This window comes from Oncorhynchus mykiss, chromosome 3, assembly GCF_057628025.1.
Source record: "Oncorhynchus mykiss isolate SJ-2025 chromosome 3, ASM5762802v1, whole genome shotgun sequence".
Lineage (NCBI taxonomy): Eukaryota > Metazoa > Chordata > Actinopteri > Salmoniformes > Salmonidae > Oncorhynchus > Oncorhynchus mykiss.
This window is the reverse complement of record NC_143024.1, coordinates 44,570,335-44,598,249: the sequence shown is the minus strand read 5'-3', so window position 1 is coordinate 44,598,249 and position 27,915 is coordinate 44,570,335. Positions and strand designations below refer to the sequence as shown.

The window sequence follows — 27,915 nt, the reverse complement described above, 5'->3', positions numbered from 1 at the left end:
GAAATGCTTGTGTTTCTAGCTCCAACAGTGCATTAATACAATACACACATCATTCAACAAGTTAAAAAGAAAGAAATCAGAATGAGCAATGTCTGAAATATAAATATATTCTGGTTGTTGTGTTTATATTGCATATTTTAACATTGTATTTTATTAAGTGTTTTGCTAGTTCAGGATTTTACTATTTGATCATTATAAATGATGTTATGATTGTAAATTGGTTAACAATTCAGTCTGACTGAGGAACCAATAAAACCTTCTACTACTAGAACTTACAACAGATCTTCCAGAACATTCTCTATTGATCCCCCACCTACATCACTTATGGAGGAAGATTTTAACCCACTTAACCCCAAAAGTTTTCACCATCATTGCAAAGACCCTACTTATATAGTCATTTCTGAAGAATATTTATTTTGTGTGATGAATGATACATGTACATTTGTCCTTCATTTAAGGTTGAAACCTGCACACTTGTTTTAATATGGTGAAACTATTCCTTGTTAAAATATTTTTTCAAAAGAAACATTGAACATTAATAGTCAAATCATAGTGTGAAAGCAGGTGAGCTGGTTCTACTCTTTTTGGTGATTTTCTGGGGTTTGGTGGTAGAAAGCAGAGTGTAACCCATATAGATAGGTTGGCTAAGCACTTTTTAACAAGTCACTTGGGGAGTTATGGCTGATTTAAGATGAAATCGTCAACCCTTTTACAGTCAACCCTGTTACTTTAATTGGCACTTTTCTTAAATTTGAGCTCTTGAAATGGGAAAACATGATTTATGAAGTGGAACATGCTCTTTATAGCAGAATATTAAAATTTGGTTAAATATATATATTTTTTACAGCCTTGCACTACCCAAAATGTGCACTTTCGTGGAACAACCCATAAATAAAGCATTAATAAAATATTTTAAGAACTCATTGAACTTCATCTACTGGAAAGCAGTCTTCTGTTGGAGCAGGCTCGTCATAAATCTACTTTAATTGAAAAGTGATGTCCCTGACACAATACTGGGGCCATGTTCCATGTTTGTTATTGTTTGTTTGAAGTCATCTTTTTCGATGCATATGTAAACTAATGAGAGATGGGTTCCTGCCAGTGAGTGGAGAGATGCTTAGACAAGTCAGCCTCCTTTAGCGCTCAACAACTTAACTCAAGCCTGCTGTGTCCCAGTCTCCCACTATGCAGTCTCTGTCTCGGCCATAAACACATGCTCTCACCGTCACCCTCGCAGCCTTACGACAGTTCAATTAATTCATATATTAGTGTTCTGCGATGCCGTTTGCCAACTGACTCGTTTCGACACGTCCCTGTGGCCGCTCAAGGACCTGGTGTTTGGATGCAGTCCATGTTATGTTCATACCTGAACAGAATCACAAAAGAAACATGGTTCGGTCCCTGAGATCCCAATGGAACTGGGCAAGCAGTCAGACAGCAGTACAGCCTGCTTAAAATGAAATGGAACTCGCATTCTAAATCCAAAAAGGCTTTCAGGATCAGTTTTACAGTTCAACATATTTTGGGGGTATTTAAGGAGCTAACATCATTTCGCCAGTACTCATCCTGTACAAGCCAAGACCCTTCTATCAAACGTGTACCTTTTAAGTAATGATAAAAGGGAAGCAGCCCAGCCCAAAACCAACAGAACAAATGGTTCTACAGGTCCAGTGTCCACAAGGTTTCTCTTCGAACTTCTCTTCTAGAAAGAAGTATAGCGCTAACTAGGGCTGGGCGATATGGCCAAAATCTCATATCCCGATATAGGTCATTTCATATCCCGATAACAATACATAGCACATTTTCTGTAAATTCAATGAATAAATAGTTTACAGAAAATGACGACATGTAAAGGCCTATTTCTTAACACATTTTGAATTATACTCAACAAATAAAAGGTACTTAATCAAATATGAGTATTTCTCCTTTTACTGAGAACCTTTGCGCAAATGGTCAATTAAGCATGTGACGAGATATAAAATATGGATGTATAAAATCTAAAAAGGTAAATCGAAAACACTTCAACTATAGTTGCAAACATAAATAAATATTGCCTTGCCTGTTTTGCATGTTGTTATTTTGGCATTAATACATGTTACATATCAATTTGCATTTGGTACCTTCGGTCGAGTGAAACCCACGTTTCTGGACCGTGTAAATTGGGGCCCTGTCTTTGCAGATGTAAGTTGTAACGGCAGCGGTTTTCTCCTTCCGTCTTCATGATTCTTTGCCATATGGTGTGCCGCGGGCAAAAGCCTCTTGCAACGTCTGAGTCGGGGGTTTGTTTTGAGCACTTGACTGTACTTTTTTGGGTCTCATCCGTAGACTCTCTCCGTACTGTTTGACATGATTCTTGCGTAGGTGGTAAAAAAAATTTTTTTAAAAACGAGGTCAGTGGTGTTTGAGCCTGATGTTGGGACCGGCCTGCGGCATATTTAGCAGATGACGGTTTTCTGGTCCGTGTCAAGACTTTTCATACCCAAACCACGTCCATGCGACCGAAGTAGCCCCTCTTTTGTACTAGCTCCATGTCTCCGTGCTCTGTGTCACGTTCACTCTCTTCCACGTTTGTTTGTGTTGCAAATTTCCTTCCACATGCAAAGAGTTATCCAAACGAAGAAAAATAATGCCGTAAAGAGTGTGATTTGCGCCACAACAAAATAAACGATACATCATAATACGTTTTTTCTATTGTCACGCGATATATATCGTCATATTGCCCAGCCCTAGTGCTAACCTGAAGGAAATTCTGCCCATTGATGTTCTGATTAATTTGAGTTGAAAATAAATACAAAAGTATGTGGACACCCCTTCAAATTAGTGGATTTGGCTTTTTCAGCCATACCTATGCTGACAGGTGTATAAAATCGAGCAAACAAGCATGCAATCTCCATAGACAAACATTGGCAGTAGAATGGCCTTACTGAAGAGAACAGTGACTTCCAACGTGGCACTGACATCGGATGCCATATTAACAACTCAGTTTGTCAAATTTCTGACCGGTCAACTGTTAGTGCTGTTGTTATTGTGAAGTGAAAAAGTCTAGGAGCAACAACGGCTCAGCAGCGAAGTGGTAGGCCACACAAGCTTAGAACGGGACTGCAGAGTACTGAAGAGCGAGAAAATTGTCTGTCCTCGGTTGCAACACTCCCTACTGAGTTCCAAACTGACTCTGGAAGCAATGTCACCGCAATAACTGTTTAGCAGCAGCTGTTCAGCAGCTGAGGATGGCTTTCACTTTAGCAGTAATACATTCATGAACTTCTTTGAGGAAAAGGTAATGAATAATAGAAAGCAAATTACGGACTCCTCTTTAAATCGGCATATTCCTTCAAAGCTCAGTTGTCCTGAGTCTGCACAACTCTACCAGGACCCAGGATCAAGAGAGACACTCAAGCATTTTAGTACTATATCTCTTGACACAATGATGAAAATAATCATGGCCTCTAAACCTTCAAGCTGCATACTGGACCCTATTCCAACTAAACTATTGAAAGAGCTGCTTCCTGTGCTTGGCCCTCCTATCTATCCAACGGATGTGTACCAAACTCACTAAAAGTGGCAGTAATAAAGCCTCTCTTGGAAAAGCCAAACCTTGACCGAGAAAATATTTTAAAAACTATCGGCCTATATCGAATCTTCCATTCCTCTCAAAAATTTCAGAAAAGGCTGTTGAGCAGCAACTCACTGCCTTCCTGAAGACAATGTATTCAGTCTGGTTTTAGACCCCATTATAGCACAGAGACAGCAATTGTGAAGGGGGTAAATGACCTTTTAATGGCATCAGTCCTCGTGCTCCTCGTGCTCCTAGACCTTAGTGCTGCTTTTGATTCCATCGATCACCACATTCTTTTGGAGAGATTGGAAACCCAAATTGGTCTACACGGACAAGTTCTGGCCTGGTGTAGATCTTATCTGTCGGAAAGATATCAGTTTGTCTCTGTGAATGATTTGTCCTCTGACAAATCAACTGTAAATTCCGGTGTTCCTCAAGGTTCCGTTTTAGGAACACTATTGTTTTCACTATATATTTTACATCTTGGGGATGTCATTCGAAAACATAATGTTAACTTTCACTGCTATGCGGATGACACACAGCTGTACATTTCAATGAAACATGGTGAAGCCCCAAAATTGCCCTCGCTAGTAGTCTGTGTTTCAGACATAAGGAAGTGGATGGCTGCAAACTTTCTACTTTTAAACTCAGACAAAACAGAGATGCTTGTTCTAGGTCCCAAGAAACAAAGAGATCTTCTGTTGAATCTGACAATTAATCTTAATGGTTGTACAGTCTCAAATAAAACTGTGAAGGACCTTGGCATTACTCTGGACCCTGATCTCTCTTGACTAACATATCAAGACCATTTCAAGGACAGCTTTTTTCCCATCTACGTAACATTGCAAAAATCAGACACTTTCTGTCCAAAAATTATGCAGAAAAATGAATCCATGCTTTTGTTACTTCTAGGTTAGACTACTGCAATGCTCTACTTTCCGGCTACCCGGATAAAGCACTAAATAAACTTCAGTTAGTGCTAAATACGGCTGCTAGTATCCTGACTAGAACCCCAAAAAATTATCATATTACTCCAGTACTAGCCTCCCTACACAGGCTTCCGGTTAAGGCAAGGGCTGATTTCAAGGTTTTACTGATAACCTACAAAGCCTTACATGGGCTTGCTCCTACCTATCTCTCTGATTTGGTCCTGCCATACATACCTACACGTACGCTACGGTCACAAGATGCAGGCCTCCTAATTTTCCCCAGAATTTCAAAGCAAACAGCTGGAGGCAGGGCTTTCTCCTATAGAGCTCCATTTTTATGGAATGGTCTGCCCACCCATGTCTTAGACGCAGACTCGGTCTCAACCTTTAAGTGTTTACTGAAGACTCATCTCTTCAGTGGGTCATATGATTGAGTGTAGTCTGGCCCCGGAGTGTGGGCGCTGTACTGCAGCGCCAGCTGTGCCACCAGAGACTCTGGGTTCGCGCCCAGGCTCTGTCGCAACCGGCCGTGACCAGGAGGTCCGTGCGGCGACGCACAATTGGCCTAGCATCGTCCGCGTTAGGGAGGGCTTGGCCGGTAGGGATATCCTTGTCTCATCGCGCACCAGCGACTCCTGTGGCGGGCCGGGCGCAGTGCACGCTAACCAAGGTTGCCAGGTGCACGGTGTTTCCTCTGACACATTGGTGCGGCTGGCTTCCGGGTTGGATGCGCGCTGTGTTAAGAAGCAGTGCGGCTTGGTTGGGTTGTGTATCGGAGGACGCATGACTTTCAACCTTCGTCTCTCCAGAGCCCGTGGAAGCAATGCAAAATTGTAGCGATGAGACAAGATAGTAGTTACTAAACAATTGGATACCACGAAATTGGGGAGAAAAAGGGGTAAAATAAAAAATGAAAAAACAAGTGTTTGCATTTCGCATTGCTTCCATCCCAGTTCATGACAAACAAACAAAGTCTGAACACTCCGTTCCACTGCCGGTACAGTATATTTGCTAGATATCTTTGAGAAAAGGCCACGCTGCCGATATTGTATCCCTCCGTTCTCATTTCATCTATTTCTTTCTATTTCATCTATTTCTTTCTCATTTCTTTCTCACTGGCTCTTCATTTAGCAGAGAGATCGGTGGGTGCAACCTTAGATTACTCTTGCCTCTTATGGGTTCAGCCAATGGGTTGCGTCACCTCGAGGGACTTTGAGTCAGTCTAACTGAAGGTATGACCTTTTCACACCATCGTACCAAAAAGGGTAGGCCCATACTTGTGTCACCAGTGGACCCATAGGCAGACAGACCTCTCCACTGTGCATTATTGATAACGTATACAAGTCTATTTGAGGGATGTGCTAAAATGTCAATTCTAGGTCGATACTGATTTAAGTGATATTTTCTTGGTCAGGGTTTGGCCAAAAACCATACGAAGAGTCTTCCATTCACTGCTACAAATAAATCAATAGACAAATGGAATTTATAGATGCTAACCCACTATGGATAATATACAGTTTCTGTAGTGACAATCACACCTTTCATATCCACGCCTTTAAGTACCCATGCAACCCTGGGGCTTTTAAAAATAAAAAAATTTCCACTCCCTGTGAACTTTGAATAAACGAATGAAACTACCAGCCAGCACCTGCCCACCTGCCACCTGCCAACACATCTGTGTTACCATGGCAAGTGTTAGCCTTCAGTGTGAAGTGCCGACTGCCGGGAACACCAGCCCCACGGGTAACCAAGTTCAGCAAGCATGCTATGCCCACACCACTCACTCAGAGCAGATAGGGAGAACATGTCACTGGCCGTTTCATGTTTACACATCCCTTTCTACTTGTCAAATAGGACACACCAGCAGCTATCTGTGGCAGTTGTGCTTGAATGTAGCAGAAGGATAGAGGAGTTTCCTTCATGTTGAGGAAAGTCAGAGTGGTCTGTTAAGCCTTTGCTCTCCTTTACTTTTTGCTCTGTTACAGTGGGTGTTCTGGCTTTTCTTTGGCAAAGTTGTACATATTTCTGGAGAGGAGGAAGGAGGAGAAGTGAGCACACACACATTTCCTGGGGTCATTAAGGGACACCATATGATGTGGCATGTGTGCTAAGGCTGGGGAAATGGGAACGGTGTGTTTTATGGGAGCAGATAGGACTTGCAGATTCCCAAACCAGAATGGACTTGCTGCCTGCGAGGAGGACAAACGCCAAACGAAGAAATAGTGTGCGATGACAATAGCAATGTTGAGAGAGGGGAGAGTAAGCAAGTGAGGTCAAGAGAGGTAAAAGTATTCAAGTAAAAGGGGATATCGATGACCAAGAGAAAGTTAACAGACCATGACCAAGTGTGTGGAGAGATGGGAGACAGGGAGATATCTAAAATAGCATTTCCCAGCCGTGACCTAAGGGTGTGAGATCAATCCCAGGTGAAATAAGCTAATCTTGACAGTTCGTGAAACAACGTATTTCATCAGTGCCTTGGTGACTTTAAAAGGAGCCTGAGAAGAAGTCTTTGAAACATCTTTAAACCCACTAACTGAAGGCAATGAGGACACAATCAAATGAAACAGTACATGACCTCTGCCGTCCCGGATACTAAAGGACAGTGCGTGAACTCTCCAGATGCCAACCACACGGACCTGGATACAAAACACCTTTACAAGTCTCACTGCAAAATCAAACAAACACATCAATTCACCGTGAATTGTCTCAAATTCATTTTTATAGGGGACATGCGCGCATGGAGCTTGGAACCTCAAAGCATAAGCCCGAGTCACATCTTGATCACGTTAGCCAGTTTCTTTGCTTTGGAAAGACCCCGTCTGGAAGGGTATTGTGTGTCATGGGAGGTCGAAGCAGTCAAAATAGCTATTTTGGAGAGAGCTGAAGCTATGGGTGGAAAGTAATAAGAGATTCATTGTAGGGAGAGGGCCTGAGCTCCTCAAGGTTTTCCAGGTCCAAGGCCTTTCGGCTGACGGGTCTGGTTTGTGAGGCATGAGAAGTGCCATCTCCAATCACTGCTAACTGATCCACCACTCTATTACTGACTGCACACCCTCAACAAACGGTTTCACACTGGCTAGATCGTAGTCTGACCAGGACTGGAAAATGTCTCTGAATCACTGACTAGGCACTAATATGAATCTGGACTAGTTTTGAATATTGACGAGGAGCCGATAGAAATCTCTGATCAAAATTAGATTGTACAAGAGCCAGCTCAAGAGCACTTAAGATGTAGGCCACTGAAAACAACAACAGACTGAAGGTCTGTCAAAGAGGATGATATGGGTTTTTATATAAATTACCACACTGGCTTTTGACCCAGGAGCAAGAGAGAGGGAGACTTTCCACATTATATCATTTGAGCCTGGTGGTCTGGCAGGGCCAAACCAGCCATTTTGTTTATCCCTTAAATGAACGACTATTACATTTACTGGACTGCCGCAGACAGCGGCACAAAATACAGTTTTTCCCTCCATTTCTACAGCAATTTCTGTCTATTCCCTTTGTCAACAAGAGACTTGACTGTATATTTAGATCCCTGTGTCGCCGCCGGTTACCACCGGGGTGGATGGCTCCGGATGGAGGGAACAGGAAACCCAGAGCTATCGTGCTAATGATCTCATGTACTAAGAGACACACGTCTATAAAGACCCACCGGGATCAAACAGATAAGAACTGATTGAACTGACTCATATGGAAAATCTGGGCATGGATGTCCGCTGTTCAAAGACGCTGAGGAGAGATGCAGGAGCCAACTGTGACTCATAGATTTATATGAAGTCCTAATTGGACTCCCGTGTTCGGATGTGGGTCCATGGACCAACAAGCTGAGCGTGTGTGTACTCACTCACTCACAAGCCCATCAACCCATTTAATGCAAGACGATGTTAGCGCAGGTAGGTATTCCTAGAAACGCTGGAGATCAAGCGAACAACCACTGAATTAAAAAACAGACTGAATTCTTTCTGACATCTACTTGAGGCCAAGAACAGCACTGACAGTTGAAATCAATGGATCGGAGAATAATACTATTTACTATCCTCTGATGGCGTCAATTGTGCCAGCGATTTTTCTTTCCTTATGTCAGCATATAGACTGGCACATAATGAATCATAGGAATTCTCAATGGAGTCGGAGAAAGCCAACTCAGATGGAACAGGATAAAGTTTGGAGGTTACAATGCTCTGTGAGTTATTCCTCTGAGCAATCGTTTGATGAAATGTCACATCTCCCCGTTAGTAGCAAAAGATCTAAGGCTCTGAGGCCAGAGAGGGCTGTGTGACTTGGGTAATTCTGGCCACAGTCGTCCTCTGTAAATCCAAAATAGCTGGTGAGTCAGAGGGCTCGGCGGGAGGGTGAGTCAAGAGAAGGAAAGAAGAGGTTTGTGACAACTGTGCCTGCTGACCGGCCCTACATGTGTAGGACTAGTTTCAATAAAATGCAAAATGTAAATTCATGTGGAAATTCCTGAAATAGCTGCCTTGTGTGAATGACCCCGTGTCTGAAAAAGGCTCAGCATCAGCAGAAGTTCTAGCCACAGAGCCAGGGCAGGCGGGCAGGGAGCACCCAGGGCTAGCCCTCAGTCAGTCAGGGTGACCAGGGGCACCAGGGTTTGACCTCACTCTCCACCTAACCTTTGAATTAGGCCTACTTTAGGATTGGAAGTGGAGGATTCTGGGTAGTCAGAGGGGTGACAGAAGGAGTTGCGTAAGCACACATAAGGGGTCTGTTTCACATGAGAGATTAAGCAGGGACGTGGACTAGATTGCACATTTAGGTAGGATGAATGATAATTTTGTTTCATGGACATATTCCTGGACAGCAGTTCATTTGATTTAAAATGGTTCCACTCACACTCAATATTTCTGGGCTGGTGTCTGATTTCCCAGTTACATCAATGCTAATGAAATAAAAAATTTAGTTCTCCGTTACTCCTGGATTTACTCAATATGGGTTAGTGAAACCAACCATAAAAGTGAAACATTTCCCCTATCGTCAGGCAGCTATGCCCCCTAAATTGCTGTGCAATGTGAGTACAATCAATCTAGCTCTTCAAATGCAGATATGGAAAGGTAGACTAGTTTCAAAGGCGACCTTTATGTGCTATACATTGTAGCACCTAAGGGGACCTACACTGGTAAAAACCTGTAATTCAACCACTCAGCAGCCAGCACTTCCCAACTAAGACGACAGGAGTATTTCACACAAGAAATCCATTATGGCACTCAGTGGATGAATACCTATGTCTAGTCTTCACTCTAACACACCCCCCATTGCAGAGGCAGACCATTGGCCACAGGTGGGAAAATAAAGTACACACTCAGACAGGGCAGACCATTTGCAATGATGATACTGAACCATGGGGAATTTGGTTTTCTGTGCGTTGTGACCAAAACAGGCACTGCTAAGACAGACACATTTTTTTTTTTAAACACAGTACTTCAGCATAGCCATTTCTGGGTAACTGAACCCATTTCCCAGTCTACGAACCCACCTTTCGTGCATAAAAGGAGCCAATATTCTATTTCATGTCAGGGTTGTTTTCATTAGCTGGCCCCACTGTCTGAAAACATAAAAGGGATTCTCTGCTTTCACTTTGAGAGGAATCAGTAGTCTTACGTAAGCGTTTTTTTTTTTTTCAACAGACACCCGCATTTGTTCCTAATTTAAATCTGGACCATGAAGTTTTTTTATGATTCAGATTTATTAAAAGATAAAACAAAATATTTTAACGTTGCATTCATGGCATATCGGGTACAAAGAACATGGCGATTATTTAGCCTGTGGTTAATTCATCCTCTCTAGTTAATTGCGTGATTAAAAAGGTTCTCTACTCATCCACAACCACCAAATAATGCCACATGGGGCATATAGGGCAACACACAGAGACTGCTGCACAACAACACATTCCCTGGCAGTGTTGTCGGCTTTTGAATTTCACGGCTATAGGGCTGAGTGAGGACATAATATCTTACCAAGAGAAAACAGAATAATACGTAATAAGAGAATGAGGAGATAGGGGGCTATGAACTGACAAGGAAATGGGAAATTAAAAAGGTATGAGGATGGACAATCCACAACACGTTTAGCTGAAGGAGAGGAGAGAGGAGAAAACAGTGGAGAGGAAGACAAGTGTTGTTGGCAAGGTGAAGACGGAGGCCTTGCCCCCGAGAACCATAAGCGGTGTATAAACACACTATTCAATTTCATAGAACTGGTTTAATGGGGGCGGCCGTTGCTGAAAATCACCCCGTTTATTTGAGAAAATAGTCTATGAACAAACGGCCCATTACAGACTGTTGCTGACTTCATTTGAAGCGTCCCGTTGCCAAGACAATAACAATATATGCCATCGATTCCAATTGGGCTCGCTATTAAATTTCTGGTCTGAGACCACAATTTTGATCTTGTGCCTTAACTGTCAGTTATAAGATTTACTTGGCAGCGGCAGGCCTCGCAGAGCTTACCAACTGTGTCATGTGCTGCACCAGAGGGACTTTAAAACTGCATGATAAAACAGGCAATATAAAAATCCATCCGGCACTTTTGCCAGAGTGCAGTGTCCCCAGCAGTTTGCCACGTTCACAACAAAACAGAATGTGGCGGCACGTTTGAAGTGGACCATTTAAAATGTGTGGCATTGGCACATCTCGGGAGGTGACAAAATACAGTGCCTTCAGAAAGTATTCGTACCTCTTGACTAATTCCACGTTTTGTTGTGTCTGGTAGAAAGCAGATTGAGTCAGGTTTTCCTCTAAGATTTTGCCAGTGTTTAGCTCTTTTCCGTTTATTTTTTTGCCTGAAAAACTCCCCAGTCCTTAACAATTACAAGCATACCCATAACATGATGCAGCCACCACTATACTTGAAAATATGGAGAGTGGTACTCCGTAATGTATTATATTGAATTTTTCCCAAACATAACACTTTGTATTCAGGACAAAAGTCAAAAATGTGGCAAAACAATTCAGTTAAAGTGCCTTGTTGCAAACAGGATGCATGTTCTGGAATATTTTTATTCTGTACAGGCGTTATTTCCACTTTGTTAATTAGGTTAGTATTGTGGAGTAACTACAATGTTGTTGATCCATCCTTAGAGTTGAATGGGTGTGATAGGAGAAAACTAACTGTTTTAAAGTGACCCCAACCCACCACACTACTCACTGGACCCTTATGATCACTCGGCTAAGCATGCCTCTCCTTAATGTCAATATGCCTTGCCCATTGCTGTTATGGTTAGTGTTTATTGGCTTATTTCACTGTAGAGCCTCTAGCCCTGCTCATTATACCTTATCCAACCTTTCAGTTCCACCACCCACACATGCGATGACATCACCTGGTTTCAATGCTGTTTCTAGAGACAATATCTCTCTCATCATCACTCAATGCCTAGGTTTACCTCCACTGTATTCACATCCTACCATACCTTTGTCTGTACATTATAACTTGAAGCTATTTTATCGCCCCCAGAAACCTGCTCCTTTTACTCTCTGTTCCGGACGTCCTACACGACCAATTCTCATAGCTTTTAGCCGTACCCTTATCCTACTCCTCCTCTGTTTCACTGGTGATGTAGAGGTGAATCCAGGCCCTGCAGTACCAAGCTCCACTCCTATTCCCCAGGCGCTCTCTTTTGATGACTTCTGTAACCGTAAAAGCCTTGGTTTCATGCATGTTAACATTAGAAGCCTCCTCCCTAAGTTTGTTTTATTCACTGCTTTAGCACACTGCCAACCCGGAAGTCCTAGCCGTGTCTGAATCCTGGCTTAGGAAGACCACCAAAAACTCTGAAATCTTCAGCCCTAACTAAAACATTTTCAGACAAGATAGGACAACCAAAGGGGGCAGTTTTGCAATCTACTGCAGAGATAGCCTGCCGAGTTCTGTCCTACTATCCAGGTCTGCACCCAAACAATTTGAACTTCTACTTTTAAAAATCATCCTCTCTAAAAACAAGTCTCTCACCGTTGCCGCCTGCTATAGACCACCCTCTGCCCCCAGCTGTGCTCTGGACACCATATGTAAACTGATTGCCCCCCATCTATCTTCAGAGCTCGTGTTGCTAGGCAACCTAAACTGAGACATGCTTAACCTCTCTGCGCACGGAACCCGCTAGCGAGCTGAAATTCCACAACATACCGCGATCGCTACATAAATAGTAATATTAAACATTCATGAAAATACAAGTGTCTCACATGTATCGAATGCCTAGAATCTTGCTAATCCAACTGCGTTGTCAGATTTAAAAAAGGATTTACTGCGAAAGAATACGATGCGATTATCTGAGCATAGAGCCCCATAAAAAAAACTATTTTAACCAGCACAGGCGTAACAATCACAAACTGCATTAAAATAAATTGTTCACCTTTGACGATCTTCATCTGTTTGCAATTCCAATGCTCATTGTTACACAATGAATTATCTTTTGTTTGATAAAATCAGTTTTTATAGCTTAACACGAAACATTTTGTGAACCGCTTGTGTCGTGAATTCCGTCTCATTCCATTTGACGACACATTCCAGGTAAATAACCCACACAGAACGTGACTTTTCCAGTCATGTTTGGTTTCACTGCAATCAACTGGTTTGTTTGTAACACAATCAAACGTGATGGGCCATTTCGCAGGACGTATTGACTGAAAGAAACCGATTTGAAGACAACAAGTCATGACATCATTGTGCACCAATGATTTGCCCGCTGTTTCGTTGATTGACTGTCTTTTAACCCAATGACCACTGATCGTCTTGAAATCTAGCTGGGTAGATAGCCAATGAGCTGAGGTAAACGGCAATACGCCATGTTTATGTGTTGCAAGACCAACCCATGTAGTAAGCTCCAGCGTAAAGTGAGTCATTCGCTATTGAAGTTTCATACCGGAAGGAGAAACACATATTACGCACTGCATTGTTTGGTAAACGTGCAGATTCAGCTGTTTATATATCAATCATTATGGCGACTAAGTCAGGGAATGCTAAATTTAAGTCTAGATATACAGATGTACACACAATTTTAGAATAAATTGATTGGGAAGGTGAGACAGATTGTTTTAGGACGATTCATTTAGCGATTGTGGAGGAATATTTTTTGAACGGGAGAGGACATAGTTTTGGACTGATAAGTTCTTATCATGCTAATGCCCTTGTTTGAAATTAATAATATAAAATACTGTGATTTTTGTATTTATTTTAGAAGCAATATATAAACATGTAATGTCATGAAATGTGAGATGCGTGTGTCTGCCGCCCCACCCCAACCCACATGAAGTAGCCTATTTGAGGCTGTGGAGGAGAGGGCAGGACCACATCAATGGCCAAAGTGAAATGGAGACAGTAGATACAGCTGGTCTGTTGTAATGTAATAAAGACAGTAGATCTAGCTGGTATGTCATAATATAAAAGAGACAGTAGATCTAGCAGGTCATAATAATATATTCAACCTTGTTCCCTGTACTCTCTATATACATCTGTTTATTATACCTGTTGATACAGGGCTCATATGTGAAACTATTCTAACTGAACATTTTCTTTCACAGTGACACTGACTCCGAATGGGAGTCTTATCCGGTGTCCTGTGTGAATTTAAGTATGCTCTCTCTAATCCTCTCTTTCTCTCGGAGGAGGACCTGAGCCCTATGACCATGCGTCAGGACTACCTGGCATGATGACTCCTTGCTGTCCCCAGTCCACCTGGCCTTGCCGCTGTTCCAGTTTCAACTGTTCTGCCTGCGGCTATGGAACCCTAAACTGTTCATTTTTACTCTTGTGGTGCTGTCCTGTTGCACCCTCTACAACCATTGATCCCCACCCGGCACAGTCAGAAGAGGACTGGCCACCCCTCATAGCCTGGTTGCTCTCTAGGTTTCTTCCTAGGTTTTTGCCTTTCTATGGAGTTTTTCCTAGCCACTGTGCTTCTACACCTAATGCAGGTTTGCGGTTTGGGGTTTTAGGCTGGGTTTCTGTACAGCACTTTGAGATATCAGCTGATGTACAAAGGGCTATATAAATACATTTGATTTGTTCTCAACTTGCCTACCTGGTTAAATAAAGGTGAAATAAATCAAATAGTCACCATTGGCCTCAGTGAAATCCCTGAGTGGTTTCCTTCCTTTCCAGCATCTGAGTTAGGAAGGACGCCTGTATCTCTGTAGTGACTGGGTGTATTGATACGCCATCCAAAGTGTAAAGGGATATTCAATGTCTGCTTTATTTTTTCCATCTACCAACAGGTGCCCTTCTTTGCATGGCATTGGAAAACCTACCTGGTCTTTGTGGTTGAATCTGTGTGGTTGAATTTGAAATCCACTGCTCGACTGAGGGACCTTACAGATAATTGTATGTGTGGGGTACAGAGATGAGGTAGTCATAAAAAAAGTGTTTAATGTCCATGCAACTTATCAAGGGAGTTGTTTAGCAAATCTTTACTCCTGAAGTTATTTTGGCTTGCCATAACAGGGGCTGAATACTTATTGACTGAAGACATTCAGCTTTTCATGGTTTTATGAATTAAAATAAAATACACAGGCCTCGCTCACCTCCTCTCCTACAGTTACTTTAATTGTGCGACAATGTAGAAATACAGCCCTAAGTTGGAATTCAATCAATCACAAATGGCAGAAACTGCACTGTAGAGAAAAATAACATGGTTTCTGTGCCACATTGAAGGGCAATTTAAGTGCTAAATTAGACAGTCTACTGCAGGGATCATCAACTACACTGAACAAAAATAAAACGCAACATGCAACATTTTCAAAGGTTTTACTGAGTTACAGTTCAAATATGGAAATCAGTCATTGGAAATAAATAAATTAGGCCCTAATCTAAGGATTTCACATGACTGGGCAGGGGTGCAGCCAAGAGTGTGCAGCCAAGAGTGTGCCTGGGAGGGCATAGGCCCAGCCACTGGGGGAGCCAGGCCCAGCCACTGGGGGAGCCAGGCCCAGCCACTGGGGGAGCCAGGCCCAGCCACTGGGGGAGTCAAGCCCAGCCACTGGGGGAGTCAGGCCCAGCCACTGGGGGAGTCAGGCCCAGCCACTGGGGGAGTCAGGCCCAGCCACTGGGGGAGCCAGGCACAGCCAATCAGCAAGAGTTGTTCTCCACAAAAGGGCTTTATTAGACAGAAACACTCGTCAGCAATTCATTTTTTCAAGTTTAAGTTTAAGTCTGACCGTAAATCAGAGATCACTATGATGACACACCAAATGCGTTTGATGGATCGCAGGAATAGGATTTTGAAGCCTACAGTCCAAGCCATGTCTTCCAACAGTGCAATAGCTGTCGGCATCCAAAGATTATCCAATCTAAATAAACGCTAAGGGTAAGGACGATAGCAGTGATGTAGCCTACGAGCTACATATTATTTATATCTACATAGCCCATTGATGTAAATCACACGGCTGCCCTCTCATTTAGCCATTTGCGCCTTACGGATTGTGGTCGTTGTGGATGGCTATTCACAATTGGATGCAGTGCCTTGCGAAAGTATTCGGCCCCCTTGAACTTTGCGACCTTTTGCCACATTTCAGGCTTCAAACATAAAGATATAAAACTGTATTTTTTTGTGAAGAATCAACAACAAGTGGGACACAATCATGAAGTGGAACGACATTTATTGGATATTTCAAACTTTTTTAACAAATCCAAAACTGAAAAATTGGGCGTGCAAAATTATTCAGCCCCTTTACTTTCAGTGCAGCAAACTCTCTCCAGAAGTTCAGTGAGGATCTCTGAATGATCCAATGTTGACCTAAATGACTAATGATGATAAATACAATCCACCTGTGTGTAATCAAGTCTCCGTATAAATGCACCTGCACTGTGATAGTCTCAGAGGTCCGTTAAAAGCGCAGAGAGCATCATGAAGAACAAGAAACACACCAGGCAGGTCCGAGATACTGTTGTGAAGAAGTTTAAAGCCGGATTTGGATACAAAAAGATTTCCCAAGCTTTAAACATCCCAAGGAGCACTGTGCAAGCGATAATATTGAAATGGAAGGAGTATCAGACCACTGCAAATCTACCAAGACCTGGCCGTCCCTCTAAACTTTCAGCTCATACAAGGAGAAGACTGATCAGAGATGCAGCCAAGAGGCCCATGATCACTCTGGATGAAATGCAGAGATCTACAGCTGAGGTGGGAGACTCTGTCCATAGGACAACAATCAGTCGTATATTGCACAAATCTGGCCTTTTATGGAAGAGTGGCAAGAAGAAGAAGAAGAAAGCCAACACTGTGTTCCAATGGCACGTTGTGTTAGCTAATCCAAGTTTATCACTTTAAAAGGCAAATTGATCATTAGAAAACCATTTTGCAATTTTGTTAGCACAGCTGAAAACTCTTCTGATTAAAGAAGCAATAACACTGGCCTTCTTTAGACTAGTTGAGTATCTGGAGCATCAGCATTTGCGTGTTCGATTACAGGCTCAAAATGGCCAGAAACAAAAAACTTCGGAAACTCGTCAGTCTATTCTTGTTCTGAGAAATGAAGGCTATTCCATGCGGGAAATTGCCAAGAAACTGAAGATCTTGTACAACGCTGTGTATTACTCCCTTTGCAAAACAGCGCAAACTGGCTCTAACCAGAATAGAAAGAGGAGTGAGAGGCCCCGGTGCACAACTGAGCAAGAGAACAAGTATATTAGAGTATCTAGTTTGAGAAACAGATGCCTCACAAGTCCTCAACTGGCAGCTTCATTAAATAGTACCCGCAAAACACTAGTCTCAACGTCAACAGTGAAGAGGCGACACCGGGATGCTGGCCTTCAATTGCGAATTCATTTTTGTCTTCTTATGCCTTAAGGGGAAAACAATCTAAAAGTAATCAGATTACGTTACTGAGTTTGGGTAATCCAAAAGTTAAACTACTGCTAACAATTTCTGCTAACGACAAGTAACTAACATATTACATTTAGAAAGTAACCTACCCAATCCTGAGTGTGTGTTTACACAAATTATATAGCCTACCATGCGTCTTACCTTGCAAACGGTCTCAGTGTCCCAAGGCAAGATGGTCTGTAGATCTATGAGTTCGCAGGACACACCCAGTTTCTCCTGAGCCATGTTGGCCACTTCCCTCAGCACATGGATCTGTAAGGCAGGAGTCAGCGATCAAGACCGTGCATTCCATTCTAATCCACAATGGATATTAGAAGATTTTATAATACCATCAAGAACCCTTTTAGAATCAGCAGAAAACCACTACACAGCACCCCTTATTAACTTTCAAGTCAGTTTGGACTAATGAAGGAAGTTGCTTGGATAGACTACATGTTTATTGGCAGATTAGAAAGCTGTATGTTTCCAGATAATGACTGCTGTGCCTGTGAATCATCGGCAATCTCACAGCAGGACATACTGGCTCCATCGTTATTATCCCCAAGTCGTGCATCAGGGCTTTGAGTGTGTCTATGAATGTGTGTGAGGGTTAATGAACTAAATCTATTCATGTGTGTGTCTTGGGTGATAGTCATGAGTCATAACCAGACAGCCAATTGATAAAAAAGAAACACAGCGATCTATAAACTTCTAACCCATTTAGACAAGATTCGACAACAGGCACATTAAAAAGATAAATATTCTGGTTTTAGTCAACCATGCTAGAAATGAGTACTAATACACTGAATATTGCTGAAGCAACGACAGAGCCTAGTACTTCTGTCAAGACATGAACAGGTTTAAAGTGTGCAATAAAATGAAACTTTACAATATAACAGTAGGACTAGCAAAATGAACCCCTCTGTTTTGTCCATTAGGAAGCCTTCAATGCAGGTTCCAGGCGCGGTTCCGACCGCTCCACTCGCTGGGAGTTGTTTTCTTTTCACTCGTCCATGGAGGGCTGATGGATTACCGGAGTAATGGGGTGGCATTTTAAAAAGCCCCGATTTGGACTACTTGGGTGTCTTTTTCATCTTTGCAAAGTGACAGCTTTGATGGAGATGATTTCCCAGTCATTCCCGGCCCTCAGGATTAGACCCCCCTCTGCTTTTCAGCTGTACCTACATTAGTCTATTTTTCTGGGTGGGTTAAGCCCGTTAAGTGGGCGAGCAGAATCTTTGTAAGGGGCAACGACACCAAGAGCGCTATAGAGACCATAATCCTCTCCTGAGGAAAATAAAATCAGGGGGACAGGAGTTGAAGACAACGGAAGGCCTTGTGTAGACGTGGACTGTTAACACCGTGGAGCAGCGTCGGGCCAACGGAGACGTCAGTGTCGACACGATAAACCACAAACCCCTGGTGAGAAAGCCCCTGTTGAGAGGCGTGGGCTTGTGATGGAGCTAGGAGTTAATCCATGGCTCGTCCCTGTCGGCTTAAAAATGTCAAAGACCGAAGACGTAATGCGGATGTCCCTACTCTGCCCACCTCCAAACCATAAACAATGACTTCTGGCCAAGGTCATGACTCATGCACAGTCATAGATGGATATATAGCTCCATCTCCTCTATGGCTCGAGTATGTAGAATCAACCCATGGCTCCTTCTTCCACGTCTCACCTGTGTTCCCCACGCGACCAGAGTGACGTCACTTCCTTCCTGTATAACCTCGGCCTGCGAAAGTGGGATGGTGTAGGCCTCTGTAGGGACCTGCTCCACTGCAAAACAAACAAAGAAAAAAAAAAACAATCTTTCTCTCAATTGTTTCAAAACCGGTACTCTCATCTCCTCCCCTTCATTTGCACAGATTGTAAATTACTTGACAGGTGAAAACCCTATGGTGGAAGTTAATCTTGCAAATTCTTGCAGATCAGTCCAGTGAAGGAGAATATCTTAAATGTACGGCCAACATGACCTGATACACATATGCAACTACAGTACAACACACGACAGGAATATGATTGGGGGGGTCAATCCCAAACACACATCAATCACTCTGTTATGGCCAACTGTGGTTGCTCTGTCAAACGATGGTCCATAACCGCCCGTAGAGCTCAATGATGGAGAGGGTGACCAGGGAAATGACCGGCACACTCACAAATGAAAGCCTACAATCTGTGCTTCCAGTTAGGAACAAAGTCTCTGGCCCATTTGAGATGCTTTTTCCAGACCTCGTCAATCACGCGGAGCCTTGTGTGCGCCTCGCTATGGTCCTCTGTACCCCCAATCCATAAAATGTATGCACACATGACTAAGTCGCATTGGATAACAGCGTCTGCTGAATGGCAAATATTATTACTATTACTTGCATTATTAATTATTATAATAAATAATACAATCAATTATTGCACTAACAATCAATGATCAATGTGGACAACAAAACATTTGTGGGATGGGATATAGTTCAAAATGTGTTCCACACACAAGGGACATTATATTAATGCATCGGACTTTCTCTTGGATCCTTTCCAAAAGAGACTAACCCTTTGGCACCCTATTTGTAGAAATCTTGGAGTTCATAAACACTTGGTGGCAAAACACCGGAGGCACCAACATGGCCTATTTATGTAGTTATGTGGTAACTACATTACACAGGTCTTTGGTGCTCATCATACACACGCTTCAGAAAGTGTGTGTGTGGGTTTTAAGTGGGGAGACGGGTGCTCTTTAAAAAATCTCTTGCATGGTAACACATGAACTGCAACGGTCTTTGGGCGTACTATTGATACTCAAGGGCGACATTACGGTTTTCCAACTCCACAATATACTTCCCAGAACAGTCGGAATGACTTCCACCCATTCTCCCTCTAGAGGTTAAGAAACAGGCTGCCGACTTCAAGTTTCGGGCAGGAGTTTCAAACGAGTGAAAAGAGCTCCCTCTTGCAAGCCTTCCCCAACCCAATCCTGAAGTCAGTGTGTGTGCTGGTACATGGTTCAAATGAATCATGGATTGAATGGGGTGTGAATGATAGATTCACCTATAGGCCACATGGGACATTTATTTACAATTAAATGGCTTCCAGATTTAAGTGATGTCAGGGATGGGAGGGCGTTTATTTTTGGTTAATCAGTATCTCTCAGAGCAAGTCATCTAATCATCAGGGTGATTCAGAAAGATGTGGAATTGGAAAAAGAAAAAAATGCACTCTTTCAAAATAAAAATAAACTCCAGAAACGGAATTTCAAACGATCTCTCTCTCTCGGAACATCTTGAGATGCTTATAATACGTAATCATACAATAAGCTGAAATACGTAGGTTTTTCCAGAATCTACTAAATTAAGCTTACACAGAAAGCAACAACAAGCATCAAGTAAAACCCCTGCCACCATCGAACAAACGAGTGAGCTGCTGGTGACTGGATTCAGGGATCTTTATATAGTGGAATTTCATCAACCTCCTCTGCTGTACACAGCTTCCCCGTTTCAGGCCGTGACACAGCAGTCATTTTACAGTAGTTGTGACCAATCTTACTCAAGAAGACCAATGTCAGGCGGTGATTGTCTTTTTCAGAATAAAGTACCCAATTCACTTAAAGGAAGTCCACTCAACAACCAGCTGTGAGATCATGAGATCACGTGACAACGGTGATGTATAAGTCTTAATATTTTTTTATGATCTTAATATTGGCAGTCACTAACTAACCTACATTTACAGTTGAAGTCAGAAGTTTACATACACCTTAGTAAAATACATTTTAACTCCGTTTTTCACAATTCCTGACATTTAATCCTACTAAAAATTCCTTGTCTTGGGATCACCACTTTAATTTTAAGAATGTGAAATATCACATTTTCTATAGGATTGAGGTCAGGGCTTTGTGATGACCACTCCAATACCTTGACTGTGTTGTCCTTAAGCCATTTTGCCACAATTTTGGAAGTATGCTTGGGCTCATTGTCCATTTGGAAGACCCATTTGCGACCAAGCTTTAACTTCTTCTTCTTCTTTAACTTCTTCTTCTGATGTCTTGAGATGTTGCTTTAATTTATCCACATCATTTTCCTGCCTCATGATGCCATCTATTTTGTGAAGTGCAGCAGTCCCTCCTGCAGCAAAGCACCCCCACAACATGATGCTGCCACCCCTATGCTTCACGGTTGGGACGGTGTCTTCGGCTTGCAAGCGTCCTCCTTTTTCCTCCAAACATAACGATGGTCATTATGGCCAAACAGTTCTATTCTTGTTTCATCGGACCAGTGGACATTTCACCAAAAAAGTACGATCTTTGTCCCTATGTGCAGTTGCAAACAGTCTGGCTTTTTTTATGGTGGTTTAGGAGCAGTGGCTTCTTCCTTGCTGAGCAGCCATTCAGGTTACATCAATATAGGACTCGTTCTACTGTGGATATAGATACTTTTGTACCCAGCATCATCACAAGGTCCTTTGCTGTTGTTCTGGAATGTGCGTTCATCTCTAGGACACAGAACGCGTCTCCTTCCTGAGCGGTATGACGGCTGTGTGGTCTCATGATGTTTATACTTGCGTACTATTGTTTGTACAGATGAACGTGGTACCTTCAGGCTTTTGGCAATTGCTCTCAAGAATGAACCAGACTTGTGGAGGTCTACAATTGTTTTTCTGAGGTCTTGGCAGATTTTTGGGGGATTTTCCCATGATGTCAAGCAACGAGCCACTGAGTTTTAAGGTAGGCCTTGAAATACATCCACAGGTACACCTCCAATTGACTCAAATTATGTCAATTAGCCTATCAGAAGCTTCTAAACCCATGACATAATTTTCTGGAATTTTCCAAGCTGTTTAAAGGCACAGTCAACTTAGTGTATGTAAACTTCTGACCCACTGGAATTGTGATATAGTGAATTATAAGTGAAATAATCTGTCTGTAAACAATTGTTGGAAAAATGACTTGCACAATGTATATGTCCTAACCGACTTGCCAAAACTAAAGTTTGTTAACAAGAAATGTGTGGAGTGGTTGAAAAAGATGGTTTTAATGACTCAAACCCAAGTGTATGTAAACTTCTGACTTCAACTGTAACTACGGTCCTGATGAAGCCAGTCCTTGTGGTTCCATCCCCTTTGGCTGGTAAGAAAATAAAATGACTGCTTCAACGAAAAACATTACATGACCTCATCATCCAAACAAGCATCGCTCAGAGGGATTAGGACCCGGCACGAGGTAGTGCTTTCTGCACTTTTCGGAAATTAAAAAGTCATTCCCTAACTGCTACCAGTTCTGAGAACCCTGTGGGAAACAGACGAGCGATTGTTGGGGGGGTGGATGTAGTCATTTCGCTATGGGAAACATAGCTAGAAGATATTTTGAGAAGAGGAAAGGAGAGAAATATCCATTAGGTGGTATACCATGGAACTATTTCAGTCAGACAAGAGTGAGTCTTTCTCCTCACAGAAACACACAGAATCTCTCCCTCTCTGACAAAGTTTGATTGTCTCACTGAGCCATAGACACTGTACACTTGTACTTTCAAGTAACTGGGTTTAGGTCCATCTGAAAATGAAACAACAAACCCTACAGAAAAAAAAGATTTAAGGTTTTGTTGAGGGATATAACTGGCGTTACTTCATTCACATTTTGAGAGACAGACAGTAAGTGTCATGACTCATGATTTACTCTGCAGTAGGAAAAAAAGGCTGCTCTTGACTTCCTGAGAAGCATCAAACACAATTTGACATCCAAAATAAAGATAAGGAGTGGAAAAATAAATGTGGCAACTGATTTTCTGTGCCAACAACATTGCAAAACTGAAACATCATATCCTTGCAGGCCCTAAAGAGGTGGAATTCAACTTGATTGTTAAACCACACTACTGTGACTAACAGTTCACCTCACCATTTTACTGTCTGACTAGAGCTGGGTTTTCCAATAGGCCAAAGTAGACCCCCCCCCCAAAAAAAATAAAATATTTGTCTTTGGACAAAGACTAAAAGCATAGTGTTCTGTATATATCAATGATGTCGCTCTTGCTGCTGGTGATTCTCCGACCCACCTCTATGCAGACGACACCATTCTGTATACTTCAGGCCCTTCTTTGGCCACTGTGTTAACAAACCTCCAGACGAGCTTCAATTCCATGCAACACTCTTTCCGTGGCCTCCAACTGCTCTTTAAATGCAAGGAAAACTAAATGCATGCTCTTCAACCGATCGCTACCCGCACCCCCCGTCCATCTAGCATCGCTTCTCTGGATGGCTCTGACTTAGAATACGTGGACAACTACAAATACTGTAAACTCTCCTTCCAGACTCACATTAAGCATCTCCAATCTAAAATGAAATCTAGAATTTGATTCCTATTTCGCAACAAAGCCTCCTTCACTTATGCTGCTAAACATACCCTCGTAAAACTGACTATCCTACCGATCCTGACTTCGGCAATGTCATTTACAAGATAGCCTCCAACACTCTACTCAGCAAACTGGATGCAGTCTGTCACCAAAGCCCCATATACTACCCACCACCGCGACCTGTATGCTCTCGTTGGCTGACCCCCTCTACATATTCATCTCCAAACCCACTGGCTCCAGGTCATCTATAAGTCTTTGCAAGGTAAAGCCCCACCTTATCTCAGCTCACTGGTCACCATAGCAACACTCAGCCGTAGCAGACGCTCCAGCAGGTACATTTCACTGGTCATCCCCAAAGCCAACACCTCCTTTGGCCTTCCAGTTCTCTGCTGCCAATGACTGGAACGAACTGCAAGAGTCACTGAAGCTGGAGACTTCTATCTCCCTCACTAACTTTAAGCATCAGCTGTCAGAGCAGCTTACCGATCATTCCACCTGTACACAGCCCATCTGTAACTAGCCCACCTCATCCCCATATAATCTTACTACATTTCCAAACACTTTATATAGATTTTTTTTATTTTCTATTCCACTCCTGGTTGGATGGGGAGTGGAGTGTGCAATTTGAAAGGGTTGTGAGGTGCTGATAAGAGGCACAGTTAGGGAATTTGTAACACTTTTAATTTTTAATTTCACCTTTATTTAACCAGGTAGGCCTCATTTAGTTCTCATTTACAACTGCGACCTGGCCAAGATAAAGCACACAAACAAACAACACAGAGTTGTTGTTGGGATAAATGGGATAAACCAACGTATAGTCAATAACTGTCTGAAAGTCTATGGGTACCATAAACTGACCTCTCAAACTCTCTGACCCGTGTGACCCGGCCCTGATTGGTTGCCAACCAAGTAGCTAGGTCAGTTTCTAGGAGGCCGGACACCCTTCTGACTCTCCAGGTCTCACACTACACAGTCTCCTTCAAGCAAGCTCCTGCACCTCAGCCCTGCCCAACACAACTGGACTCCTCCATATATCTCCGTGGACATGTGGGATGGTGTGCGTGCACCAAGTGAGTTGCGTGACGTGTATACTGTTATTCATAGTTAGTCATATAACTACTGCCTATTGTGTGTTGCCTCTCTGTTTACTTTGTTATGCCATGTAGGATTGGGCTATGTCAACCTTTGTCCTATCGTGACTATGTACATGATATACGATGGCGTCGCTCCCTATTGCCCACCTCAGATTATTATTTTTTAAATAAATGTGTAACAAAAACCTCAGCTAAAACCACCATTGGGCTACAGTGTGAAATCACATGCTACAACTGGACGAATCATGACGAAAGATAATCAAATCAAATCAATTTATATAGTATAGCCCTTCTTACATCAGCTGATTTCTCAAAGTGCTGTGCAGAAACCCAGCCTAAAACCCCAAACAGCAAGCAATGCAGGTGTAGAAGCACGGTGGCTAGGAAAAACTCCCTAGAAAGGCCAAAACCTAGGAAGAAACCTAGAGAGGAACCAGGCTATGAGGGGTGGCCAGTCCTCTTCTGGCTGTGCCGGGTGGAGATTATAACAGAACATGGCCAAGATGTTCAAATGTTCATAAATGACCAGCGTGGTCAAATAATAATAATCACAGTAGTTGTCGAGGGTGCAGCAAGTCAGCACCTCAGGAGTCAATGTCTGTTGGCTTTACATAGCAGATCATTAAGAGTATCTCTAACACTCCTGCTGTCTCTAGACAGTTGAAAACAGCAGGTCTGGGACAGGTAGCACGTCCGGTGAACAGGTCAGGGTAATAAAGTAAAGGGAAATCTTTTCTAAAATTAATTTCTGGTGGAGCTTCATCATGGAACCGGTTTGTTCTGTTTGTTTCTGTCTGTGTGTCGTGCATACCATGATGGAGCAAAGTGTTAGTCACACAGGCTGTCTTGCCATATTCATTCTGTGAGCTGCTTTACACGACTACCAGTTGAGAGCTGCATGCTCTTACTACCAGACAGATTACTCCACTAGGCTGTGTGGTGTGCATGTCATAAATAATCAACATTATGAAGTAACAGCTTCGGGATATGTGTCCGTTTCTTCATCAATTGTGTCGATTGAAAATAGCATTTTTTACAATATTTCTTTCACTGGCCCACTGACGTAGATGATTGACTTGTCTCCAAAACTCCAAAAATGATTGTCTCCAAAACTTCCTAGGCCAGCGGGCAGCCCTGTACGTAGAGCCCTGTATGGTAAAGGGAGATTTGATTAAACAGAGTTTTAACACAATCCCAGAAGAGACGGAGGGAAAGACGGACATAAGGCTTGTTTGGACAGAGTGGTTTCAATACCGGAGATGAAAAATAATGTTCTGGGCATAATCACTTTCTAATGCCTTAATCAAAACATTCTCTCAAAAAGTCAGCTTGAGTATCTCACAACTTGATTTATTTTACTCTTATCACCCAAAGCTATCAATGTGTGGAAATTAGAGGCTTGGTTGAGAGGGTTAATAAGAGGCCATTCAGTTGTGAAGGTCATCTATCCCTGCTCTAAAGGTCGAAAAAACGATGTAGGCTAGAGGCAGGCGCCCGAGGCCAGCCAACCAGAGGACAGGGCACAGGCTGTCAGCAGGTTATGGCCCATTTGGACCAGCTGGTTCACACTTGCGATTGAATCTGGTGAACTCACTCACACTCAGTCCAGAGCCAATCGGACAGGGCATAGTTTGTTTGCCGTTCTGTTCTCACACAAAAAATAACAAGCCATATGTCACCAAGGAGACGAAAAGGCTGACAAAAGGCCATTGAGAATGCTTGAGGAAACGGAGCATAGACGTGTTGTTGTAAACGCACCTCGCCTACAAACACACATCACCTTGGTTAGATTGGCTCCTTCACTCACCCGCTGCTCTGTAGAGGATCTTGGGCTCAAAGAATATGCAGGGGTTCTGATCTGCGATGCAGGACAGCAGCAGTCCCTTACACTGGACCGGACCTCTGGGTATTACAACCTGGAGTGAAACACATAATACATTACCCTTTCACACTATCGTGCCAACCTGAACTGTACTGCTCAGACATTTTCTTATAACGTTGTCCTTTTTCTGCACGTTTCCAGCAACTATTAAGGGAGTGTACCCAGGGCAACAGTACAGCATGCCTCGACTTAGTAGTGCAAATAGGGGATTTCTGTACCCACACAGACCATACTATTCAACTGGTACGCAAACAAACGACCCAGATGATGTGCAATTGGGTGGAAAGCAGAAGCCGGCTTCCTCTACATCCGAGCTAGACATTTGAGCCTTCTCGGACCCCTTGCAGTGTTTATTACCTTGACCTTTGAAAAAGACAACGAAGGATGTTTACTGTACTGACAATGGCTGTAAAGCGCTAACTGCTGCTGTGGTGCTTGGCTGCGTAGGAGAACTTTAGACTTTTATTCCTTTCATGTTGGTGGGGGGGGGTGAATCATATTTGACATTTTTAGCACGCACTCGTTTCCCTCCGAGCGTACGTGCATTAAATGCCAGCTTAAATCACACACGCTCACAGATCAGCCGGTTGAACCCCAGGTGACCGCCCAGGGTGTAAAGCAATATGCAGCAGCCGCCGGGGTTTGGAAATTAAGGGACGGGGTGCATGAATAGGTCAATAGCAATTTGAGGTAGATCTTTTTCTACCCTCATCAAATCAACAATCCAAACAGACCAGTGGGTGTTTAAGCAAAGGTACATACACGGAGATAGACTACGCCGAAATATGTGCAACAAAGTGCAGTGCAGTGAAGCGAAGAGAGAGGTTGGCTAACTGATACAGGGGAAAAGATGCGTGTGCCTTAGATCATAAAGACAGGCTCGTTTAGGAAGGGGCAAGCAGAGCAGAAGTAAATAGGTTATAAGTACAGGTGAGGTGGAGAAGTGAGTGAGTGGGGGGGGGGGAATAGGGATGAGTGTCTAACCTTGATGCCTGGGCAGTGGGCGAAGAAGGCCTCTGGACTCTGGGAATGGTAGAGCGAGCCGTGGCCCACGCAGCCCCACGGCGCCCGGATGGTGAGGTTCCCGCAGTCAAATAGGTTGCCGGAGCGATAGCGGTACTTGGCTGCTTCGTTTACAATCTGAAGACAGACAGACAGACCGAGATACATGAATAATAATAGTCAGAGCGAGACATTCATAACAATACCTCAGTCTCTAGACATTCTTAACAATACCTCAGTCTCCCAAAACATTAAGACGACACGATTGTGTAGGCTCGGCCCTAATTTATGGCTCTCCGTCACCTTCGGCT

General features: G+C 43.0%; 1 protein-coding gene across 1 annotated transcript in view; it reads right to left on the bottom strand.

The window, feature by feature from the left end:
• Positions 1 to 27,915, bottom strand: part of LOC110518871 (2-oxoisovalerate dehydrogenase subunit beta, mitochondrial) — an 85,749-nt gene that overhangs the window by 37,466 nt on the left and 20,368 nt on the right. Inside the window, exons 5-8 of the mRNA XM_021596255.3 lie at positions 27,587 to 27,742; positions 26,528 to 26,636; positions 18,979 to 19,076; positions 17,462 to 17,572 (exon numbers count right to left, since the gene is read on the bottom strand). Of these exons, the coding sequence (XP_021451930.1) occupies positions 17,462 to 17,572; positions 18,979 to 19,076; positions 26,528 to 26,636; positions 27,587 to 27,742 (474 nt within the window). The remainder of the gene's footprint in view (positions 1 to 17,461; positions 17,573 to 18,978; positions 19,077 to 26,527; positions 26,637 to 27,586; positions 27,743 to 27,915) is intronic.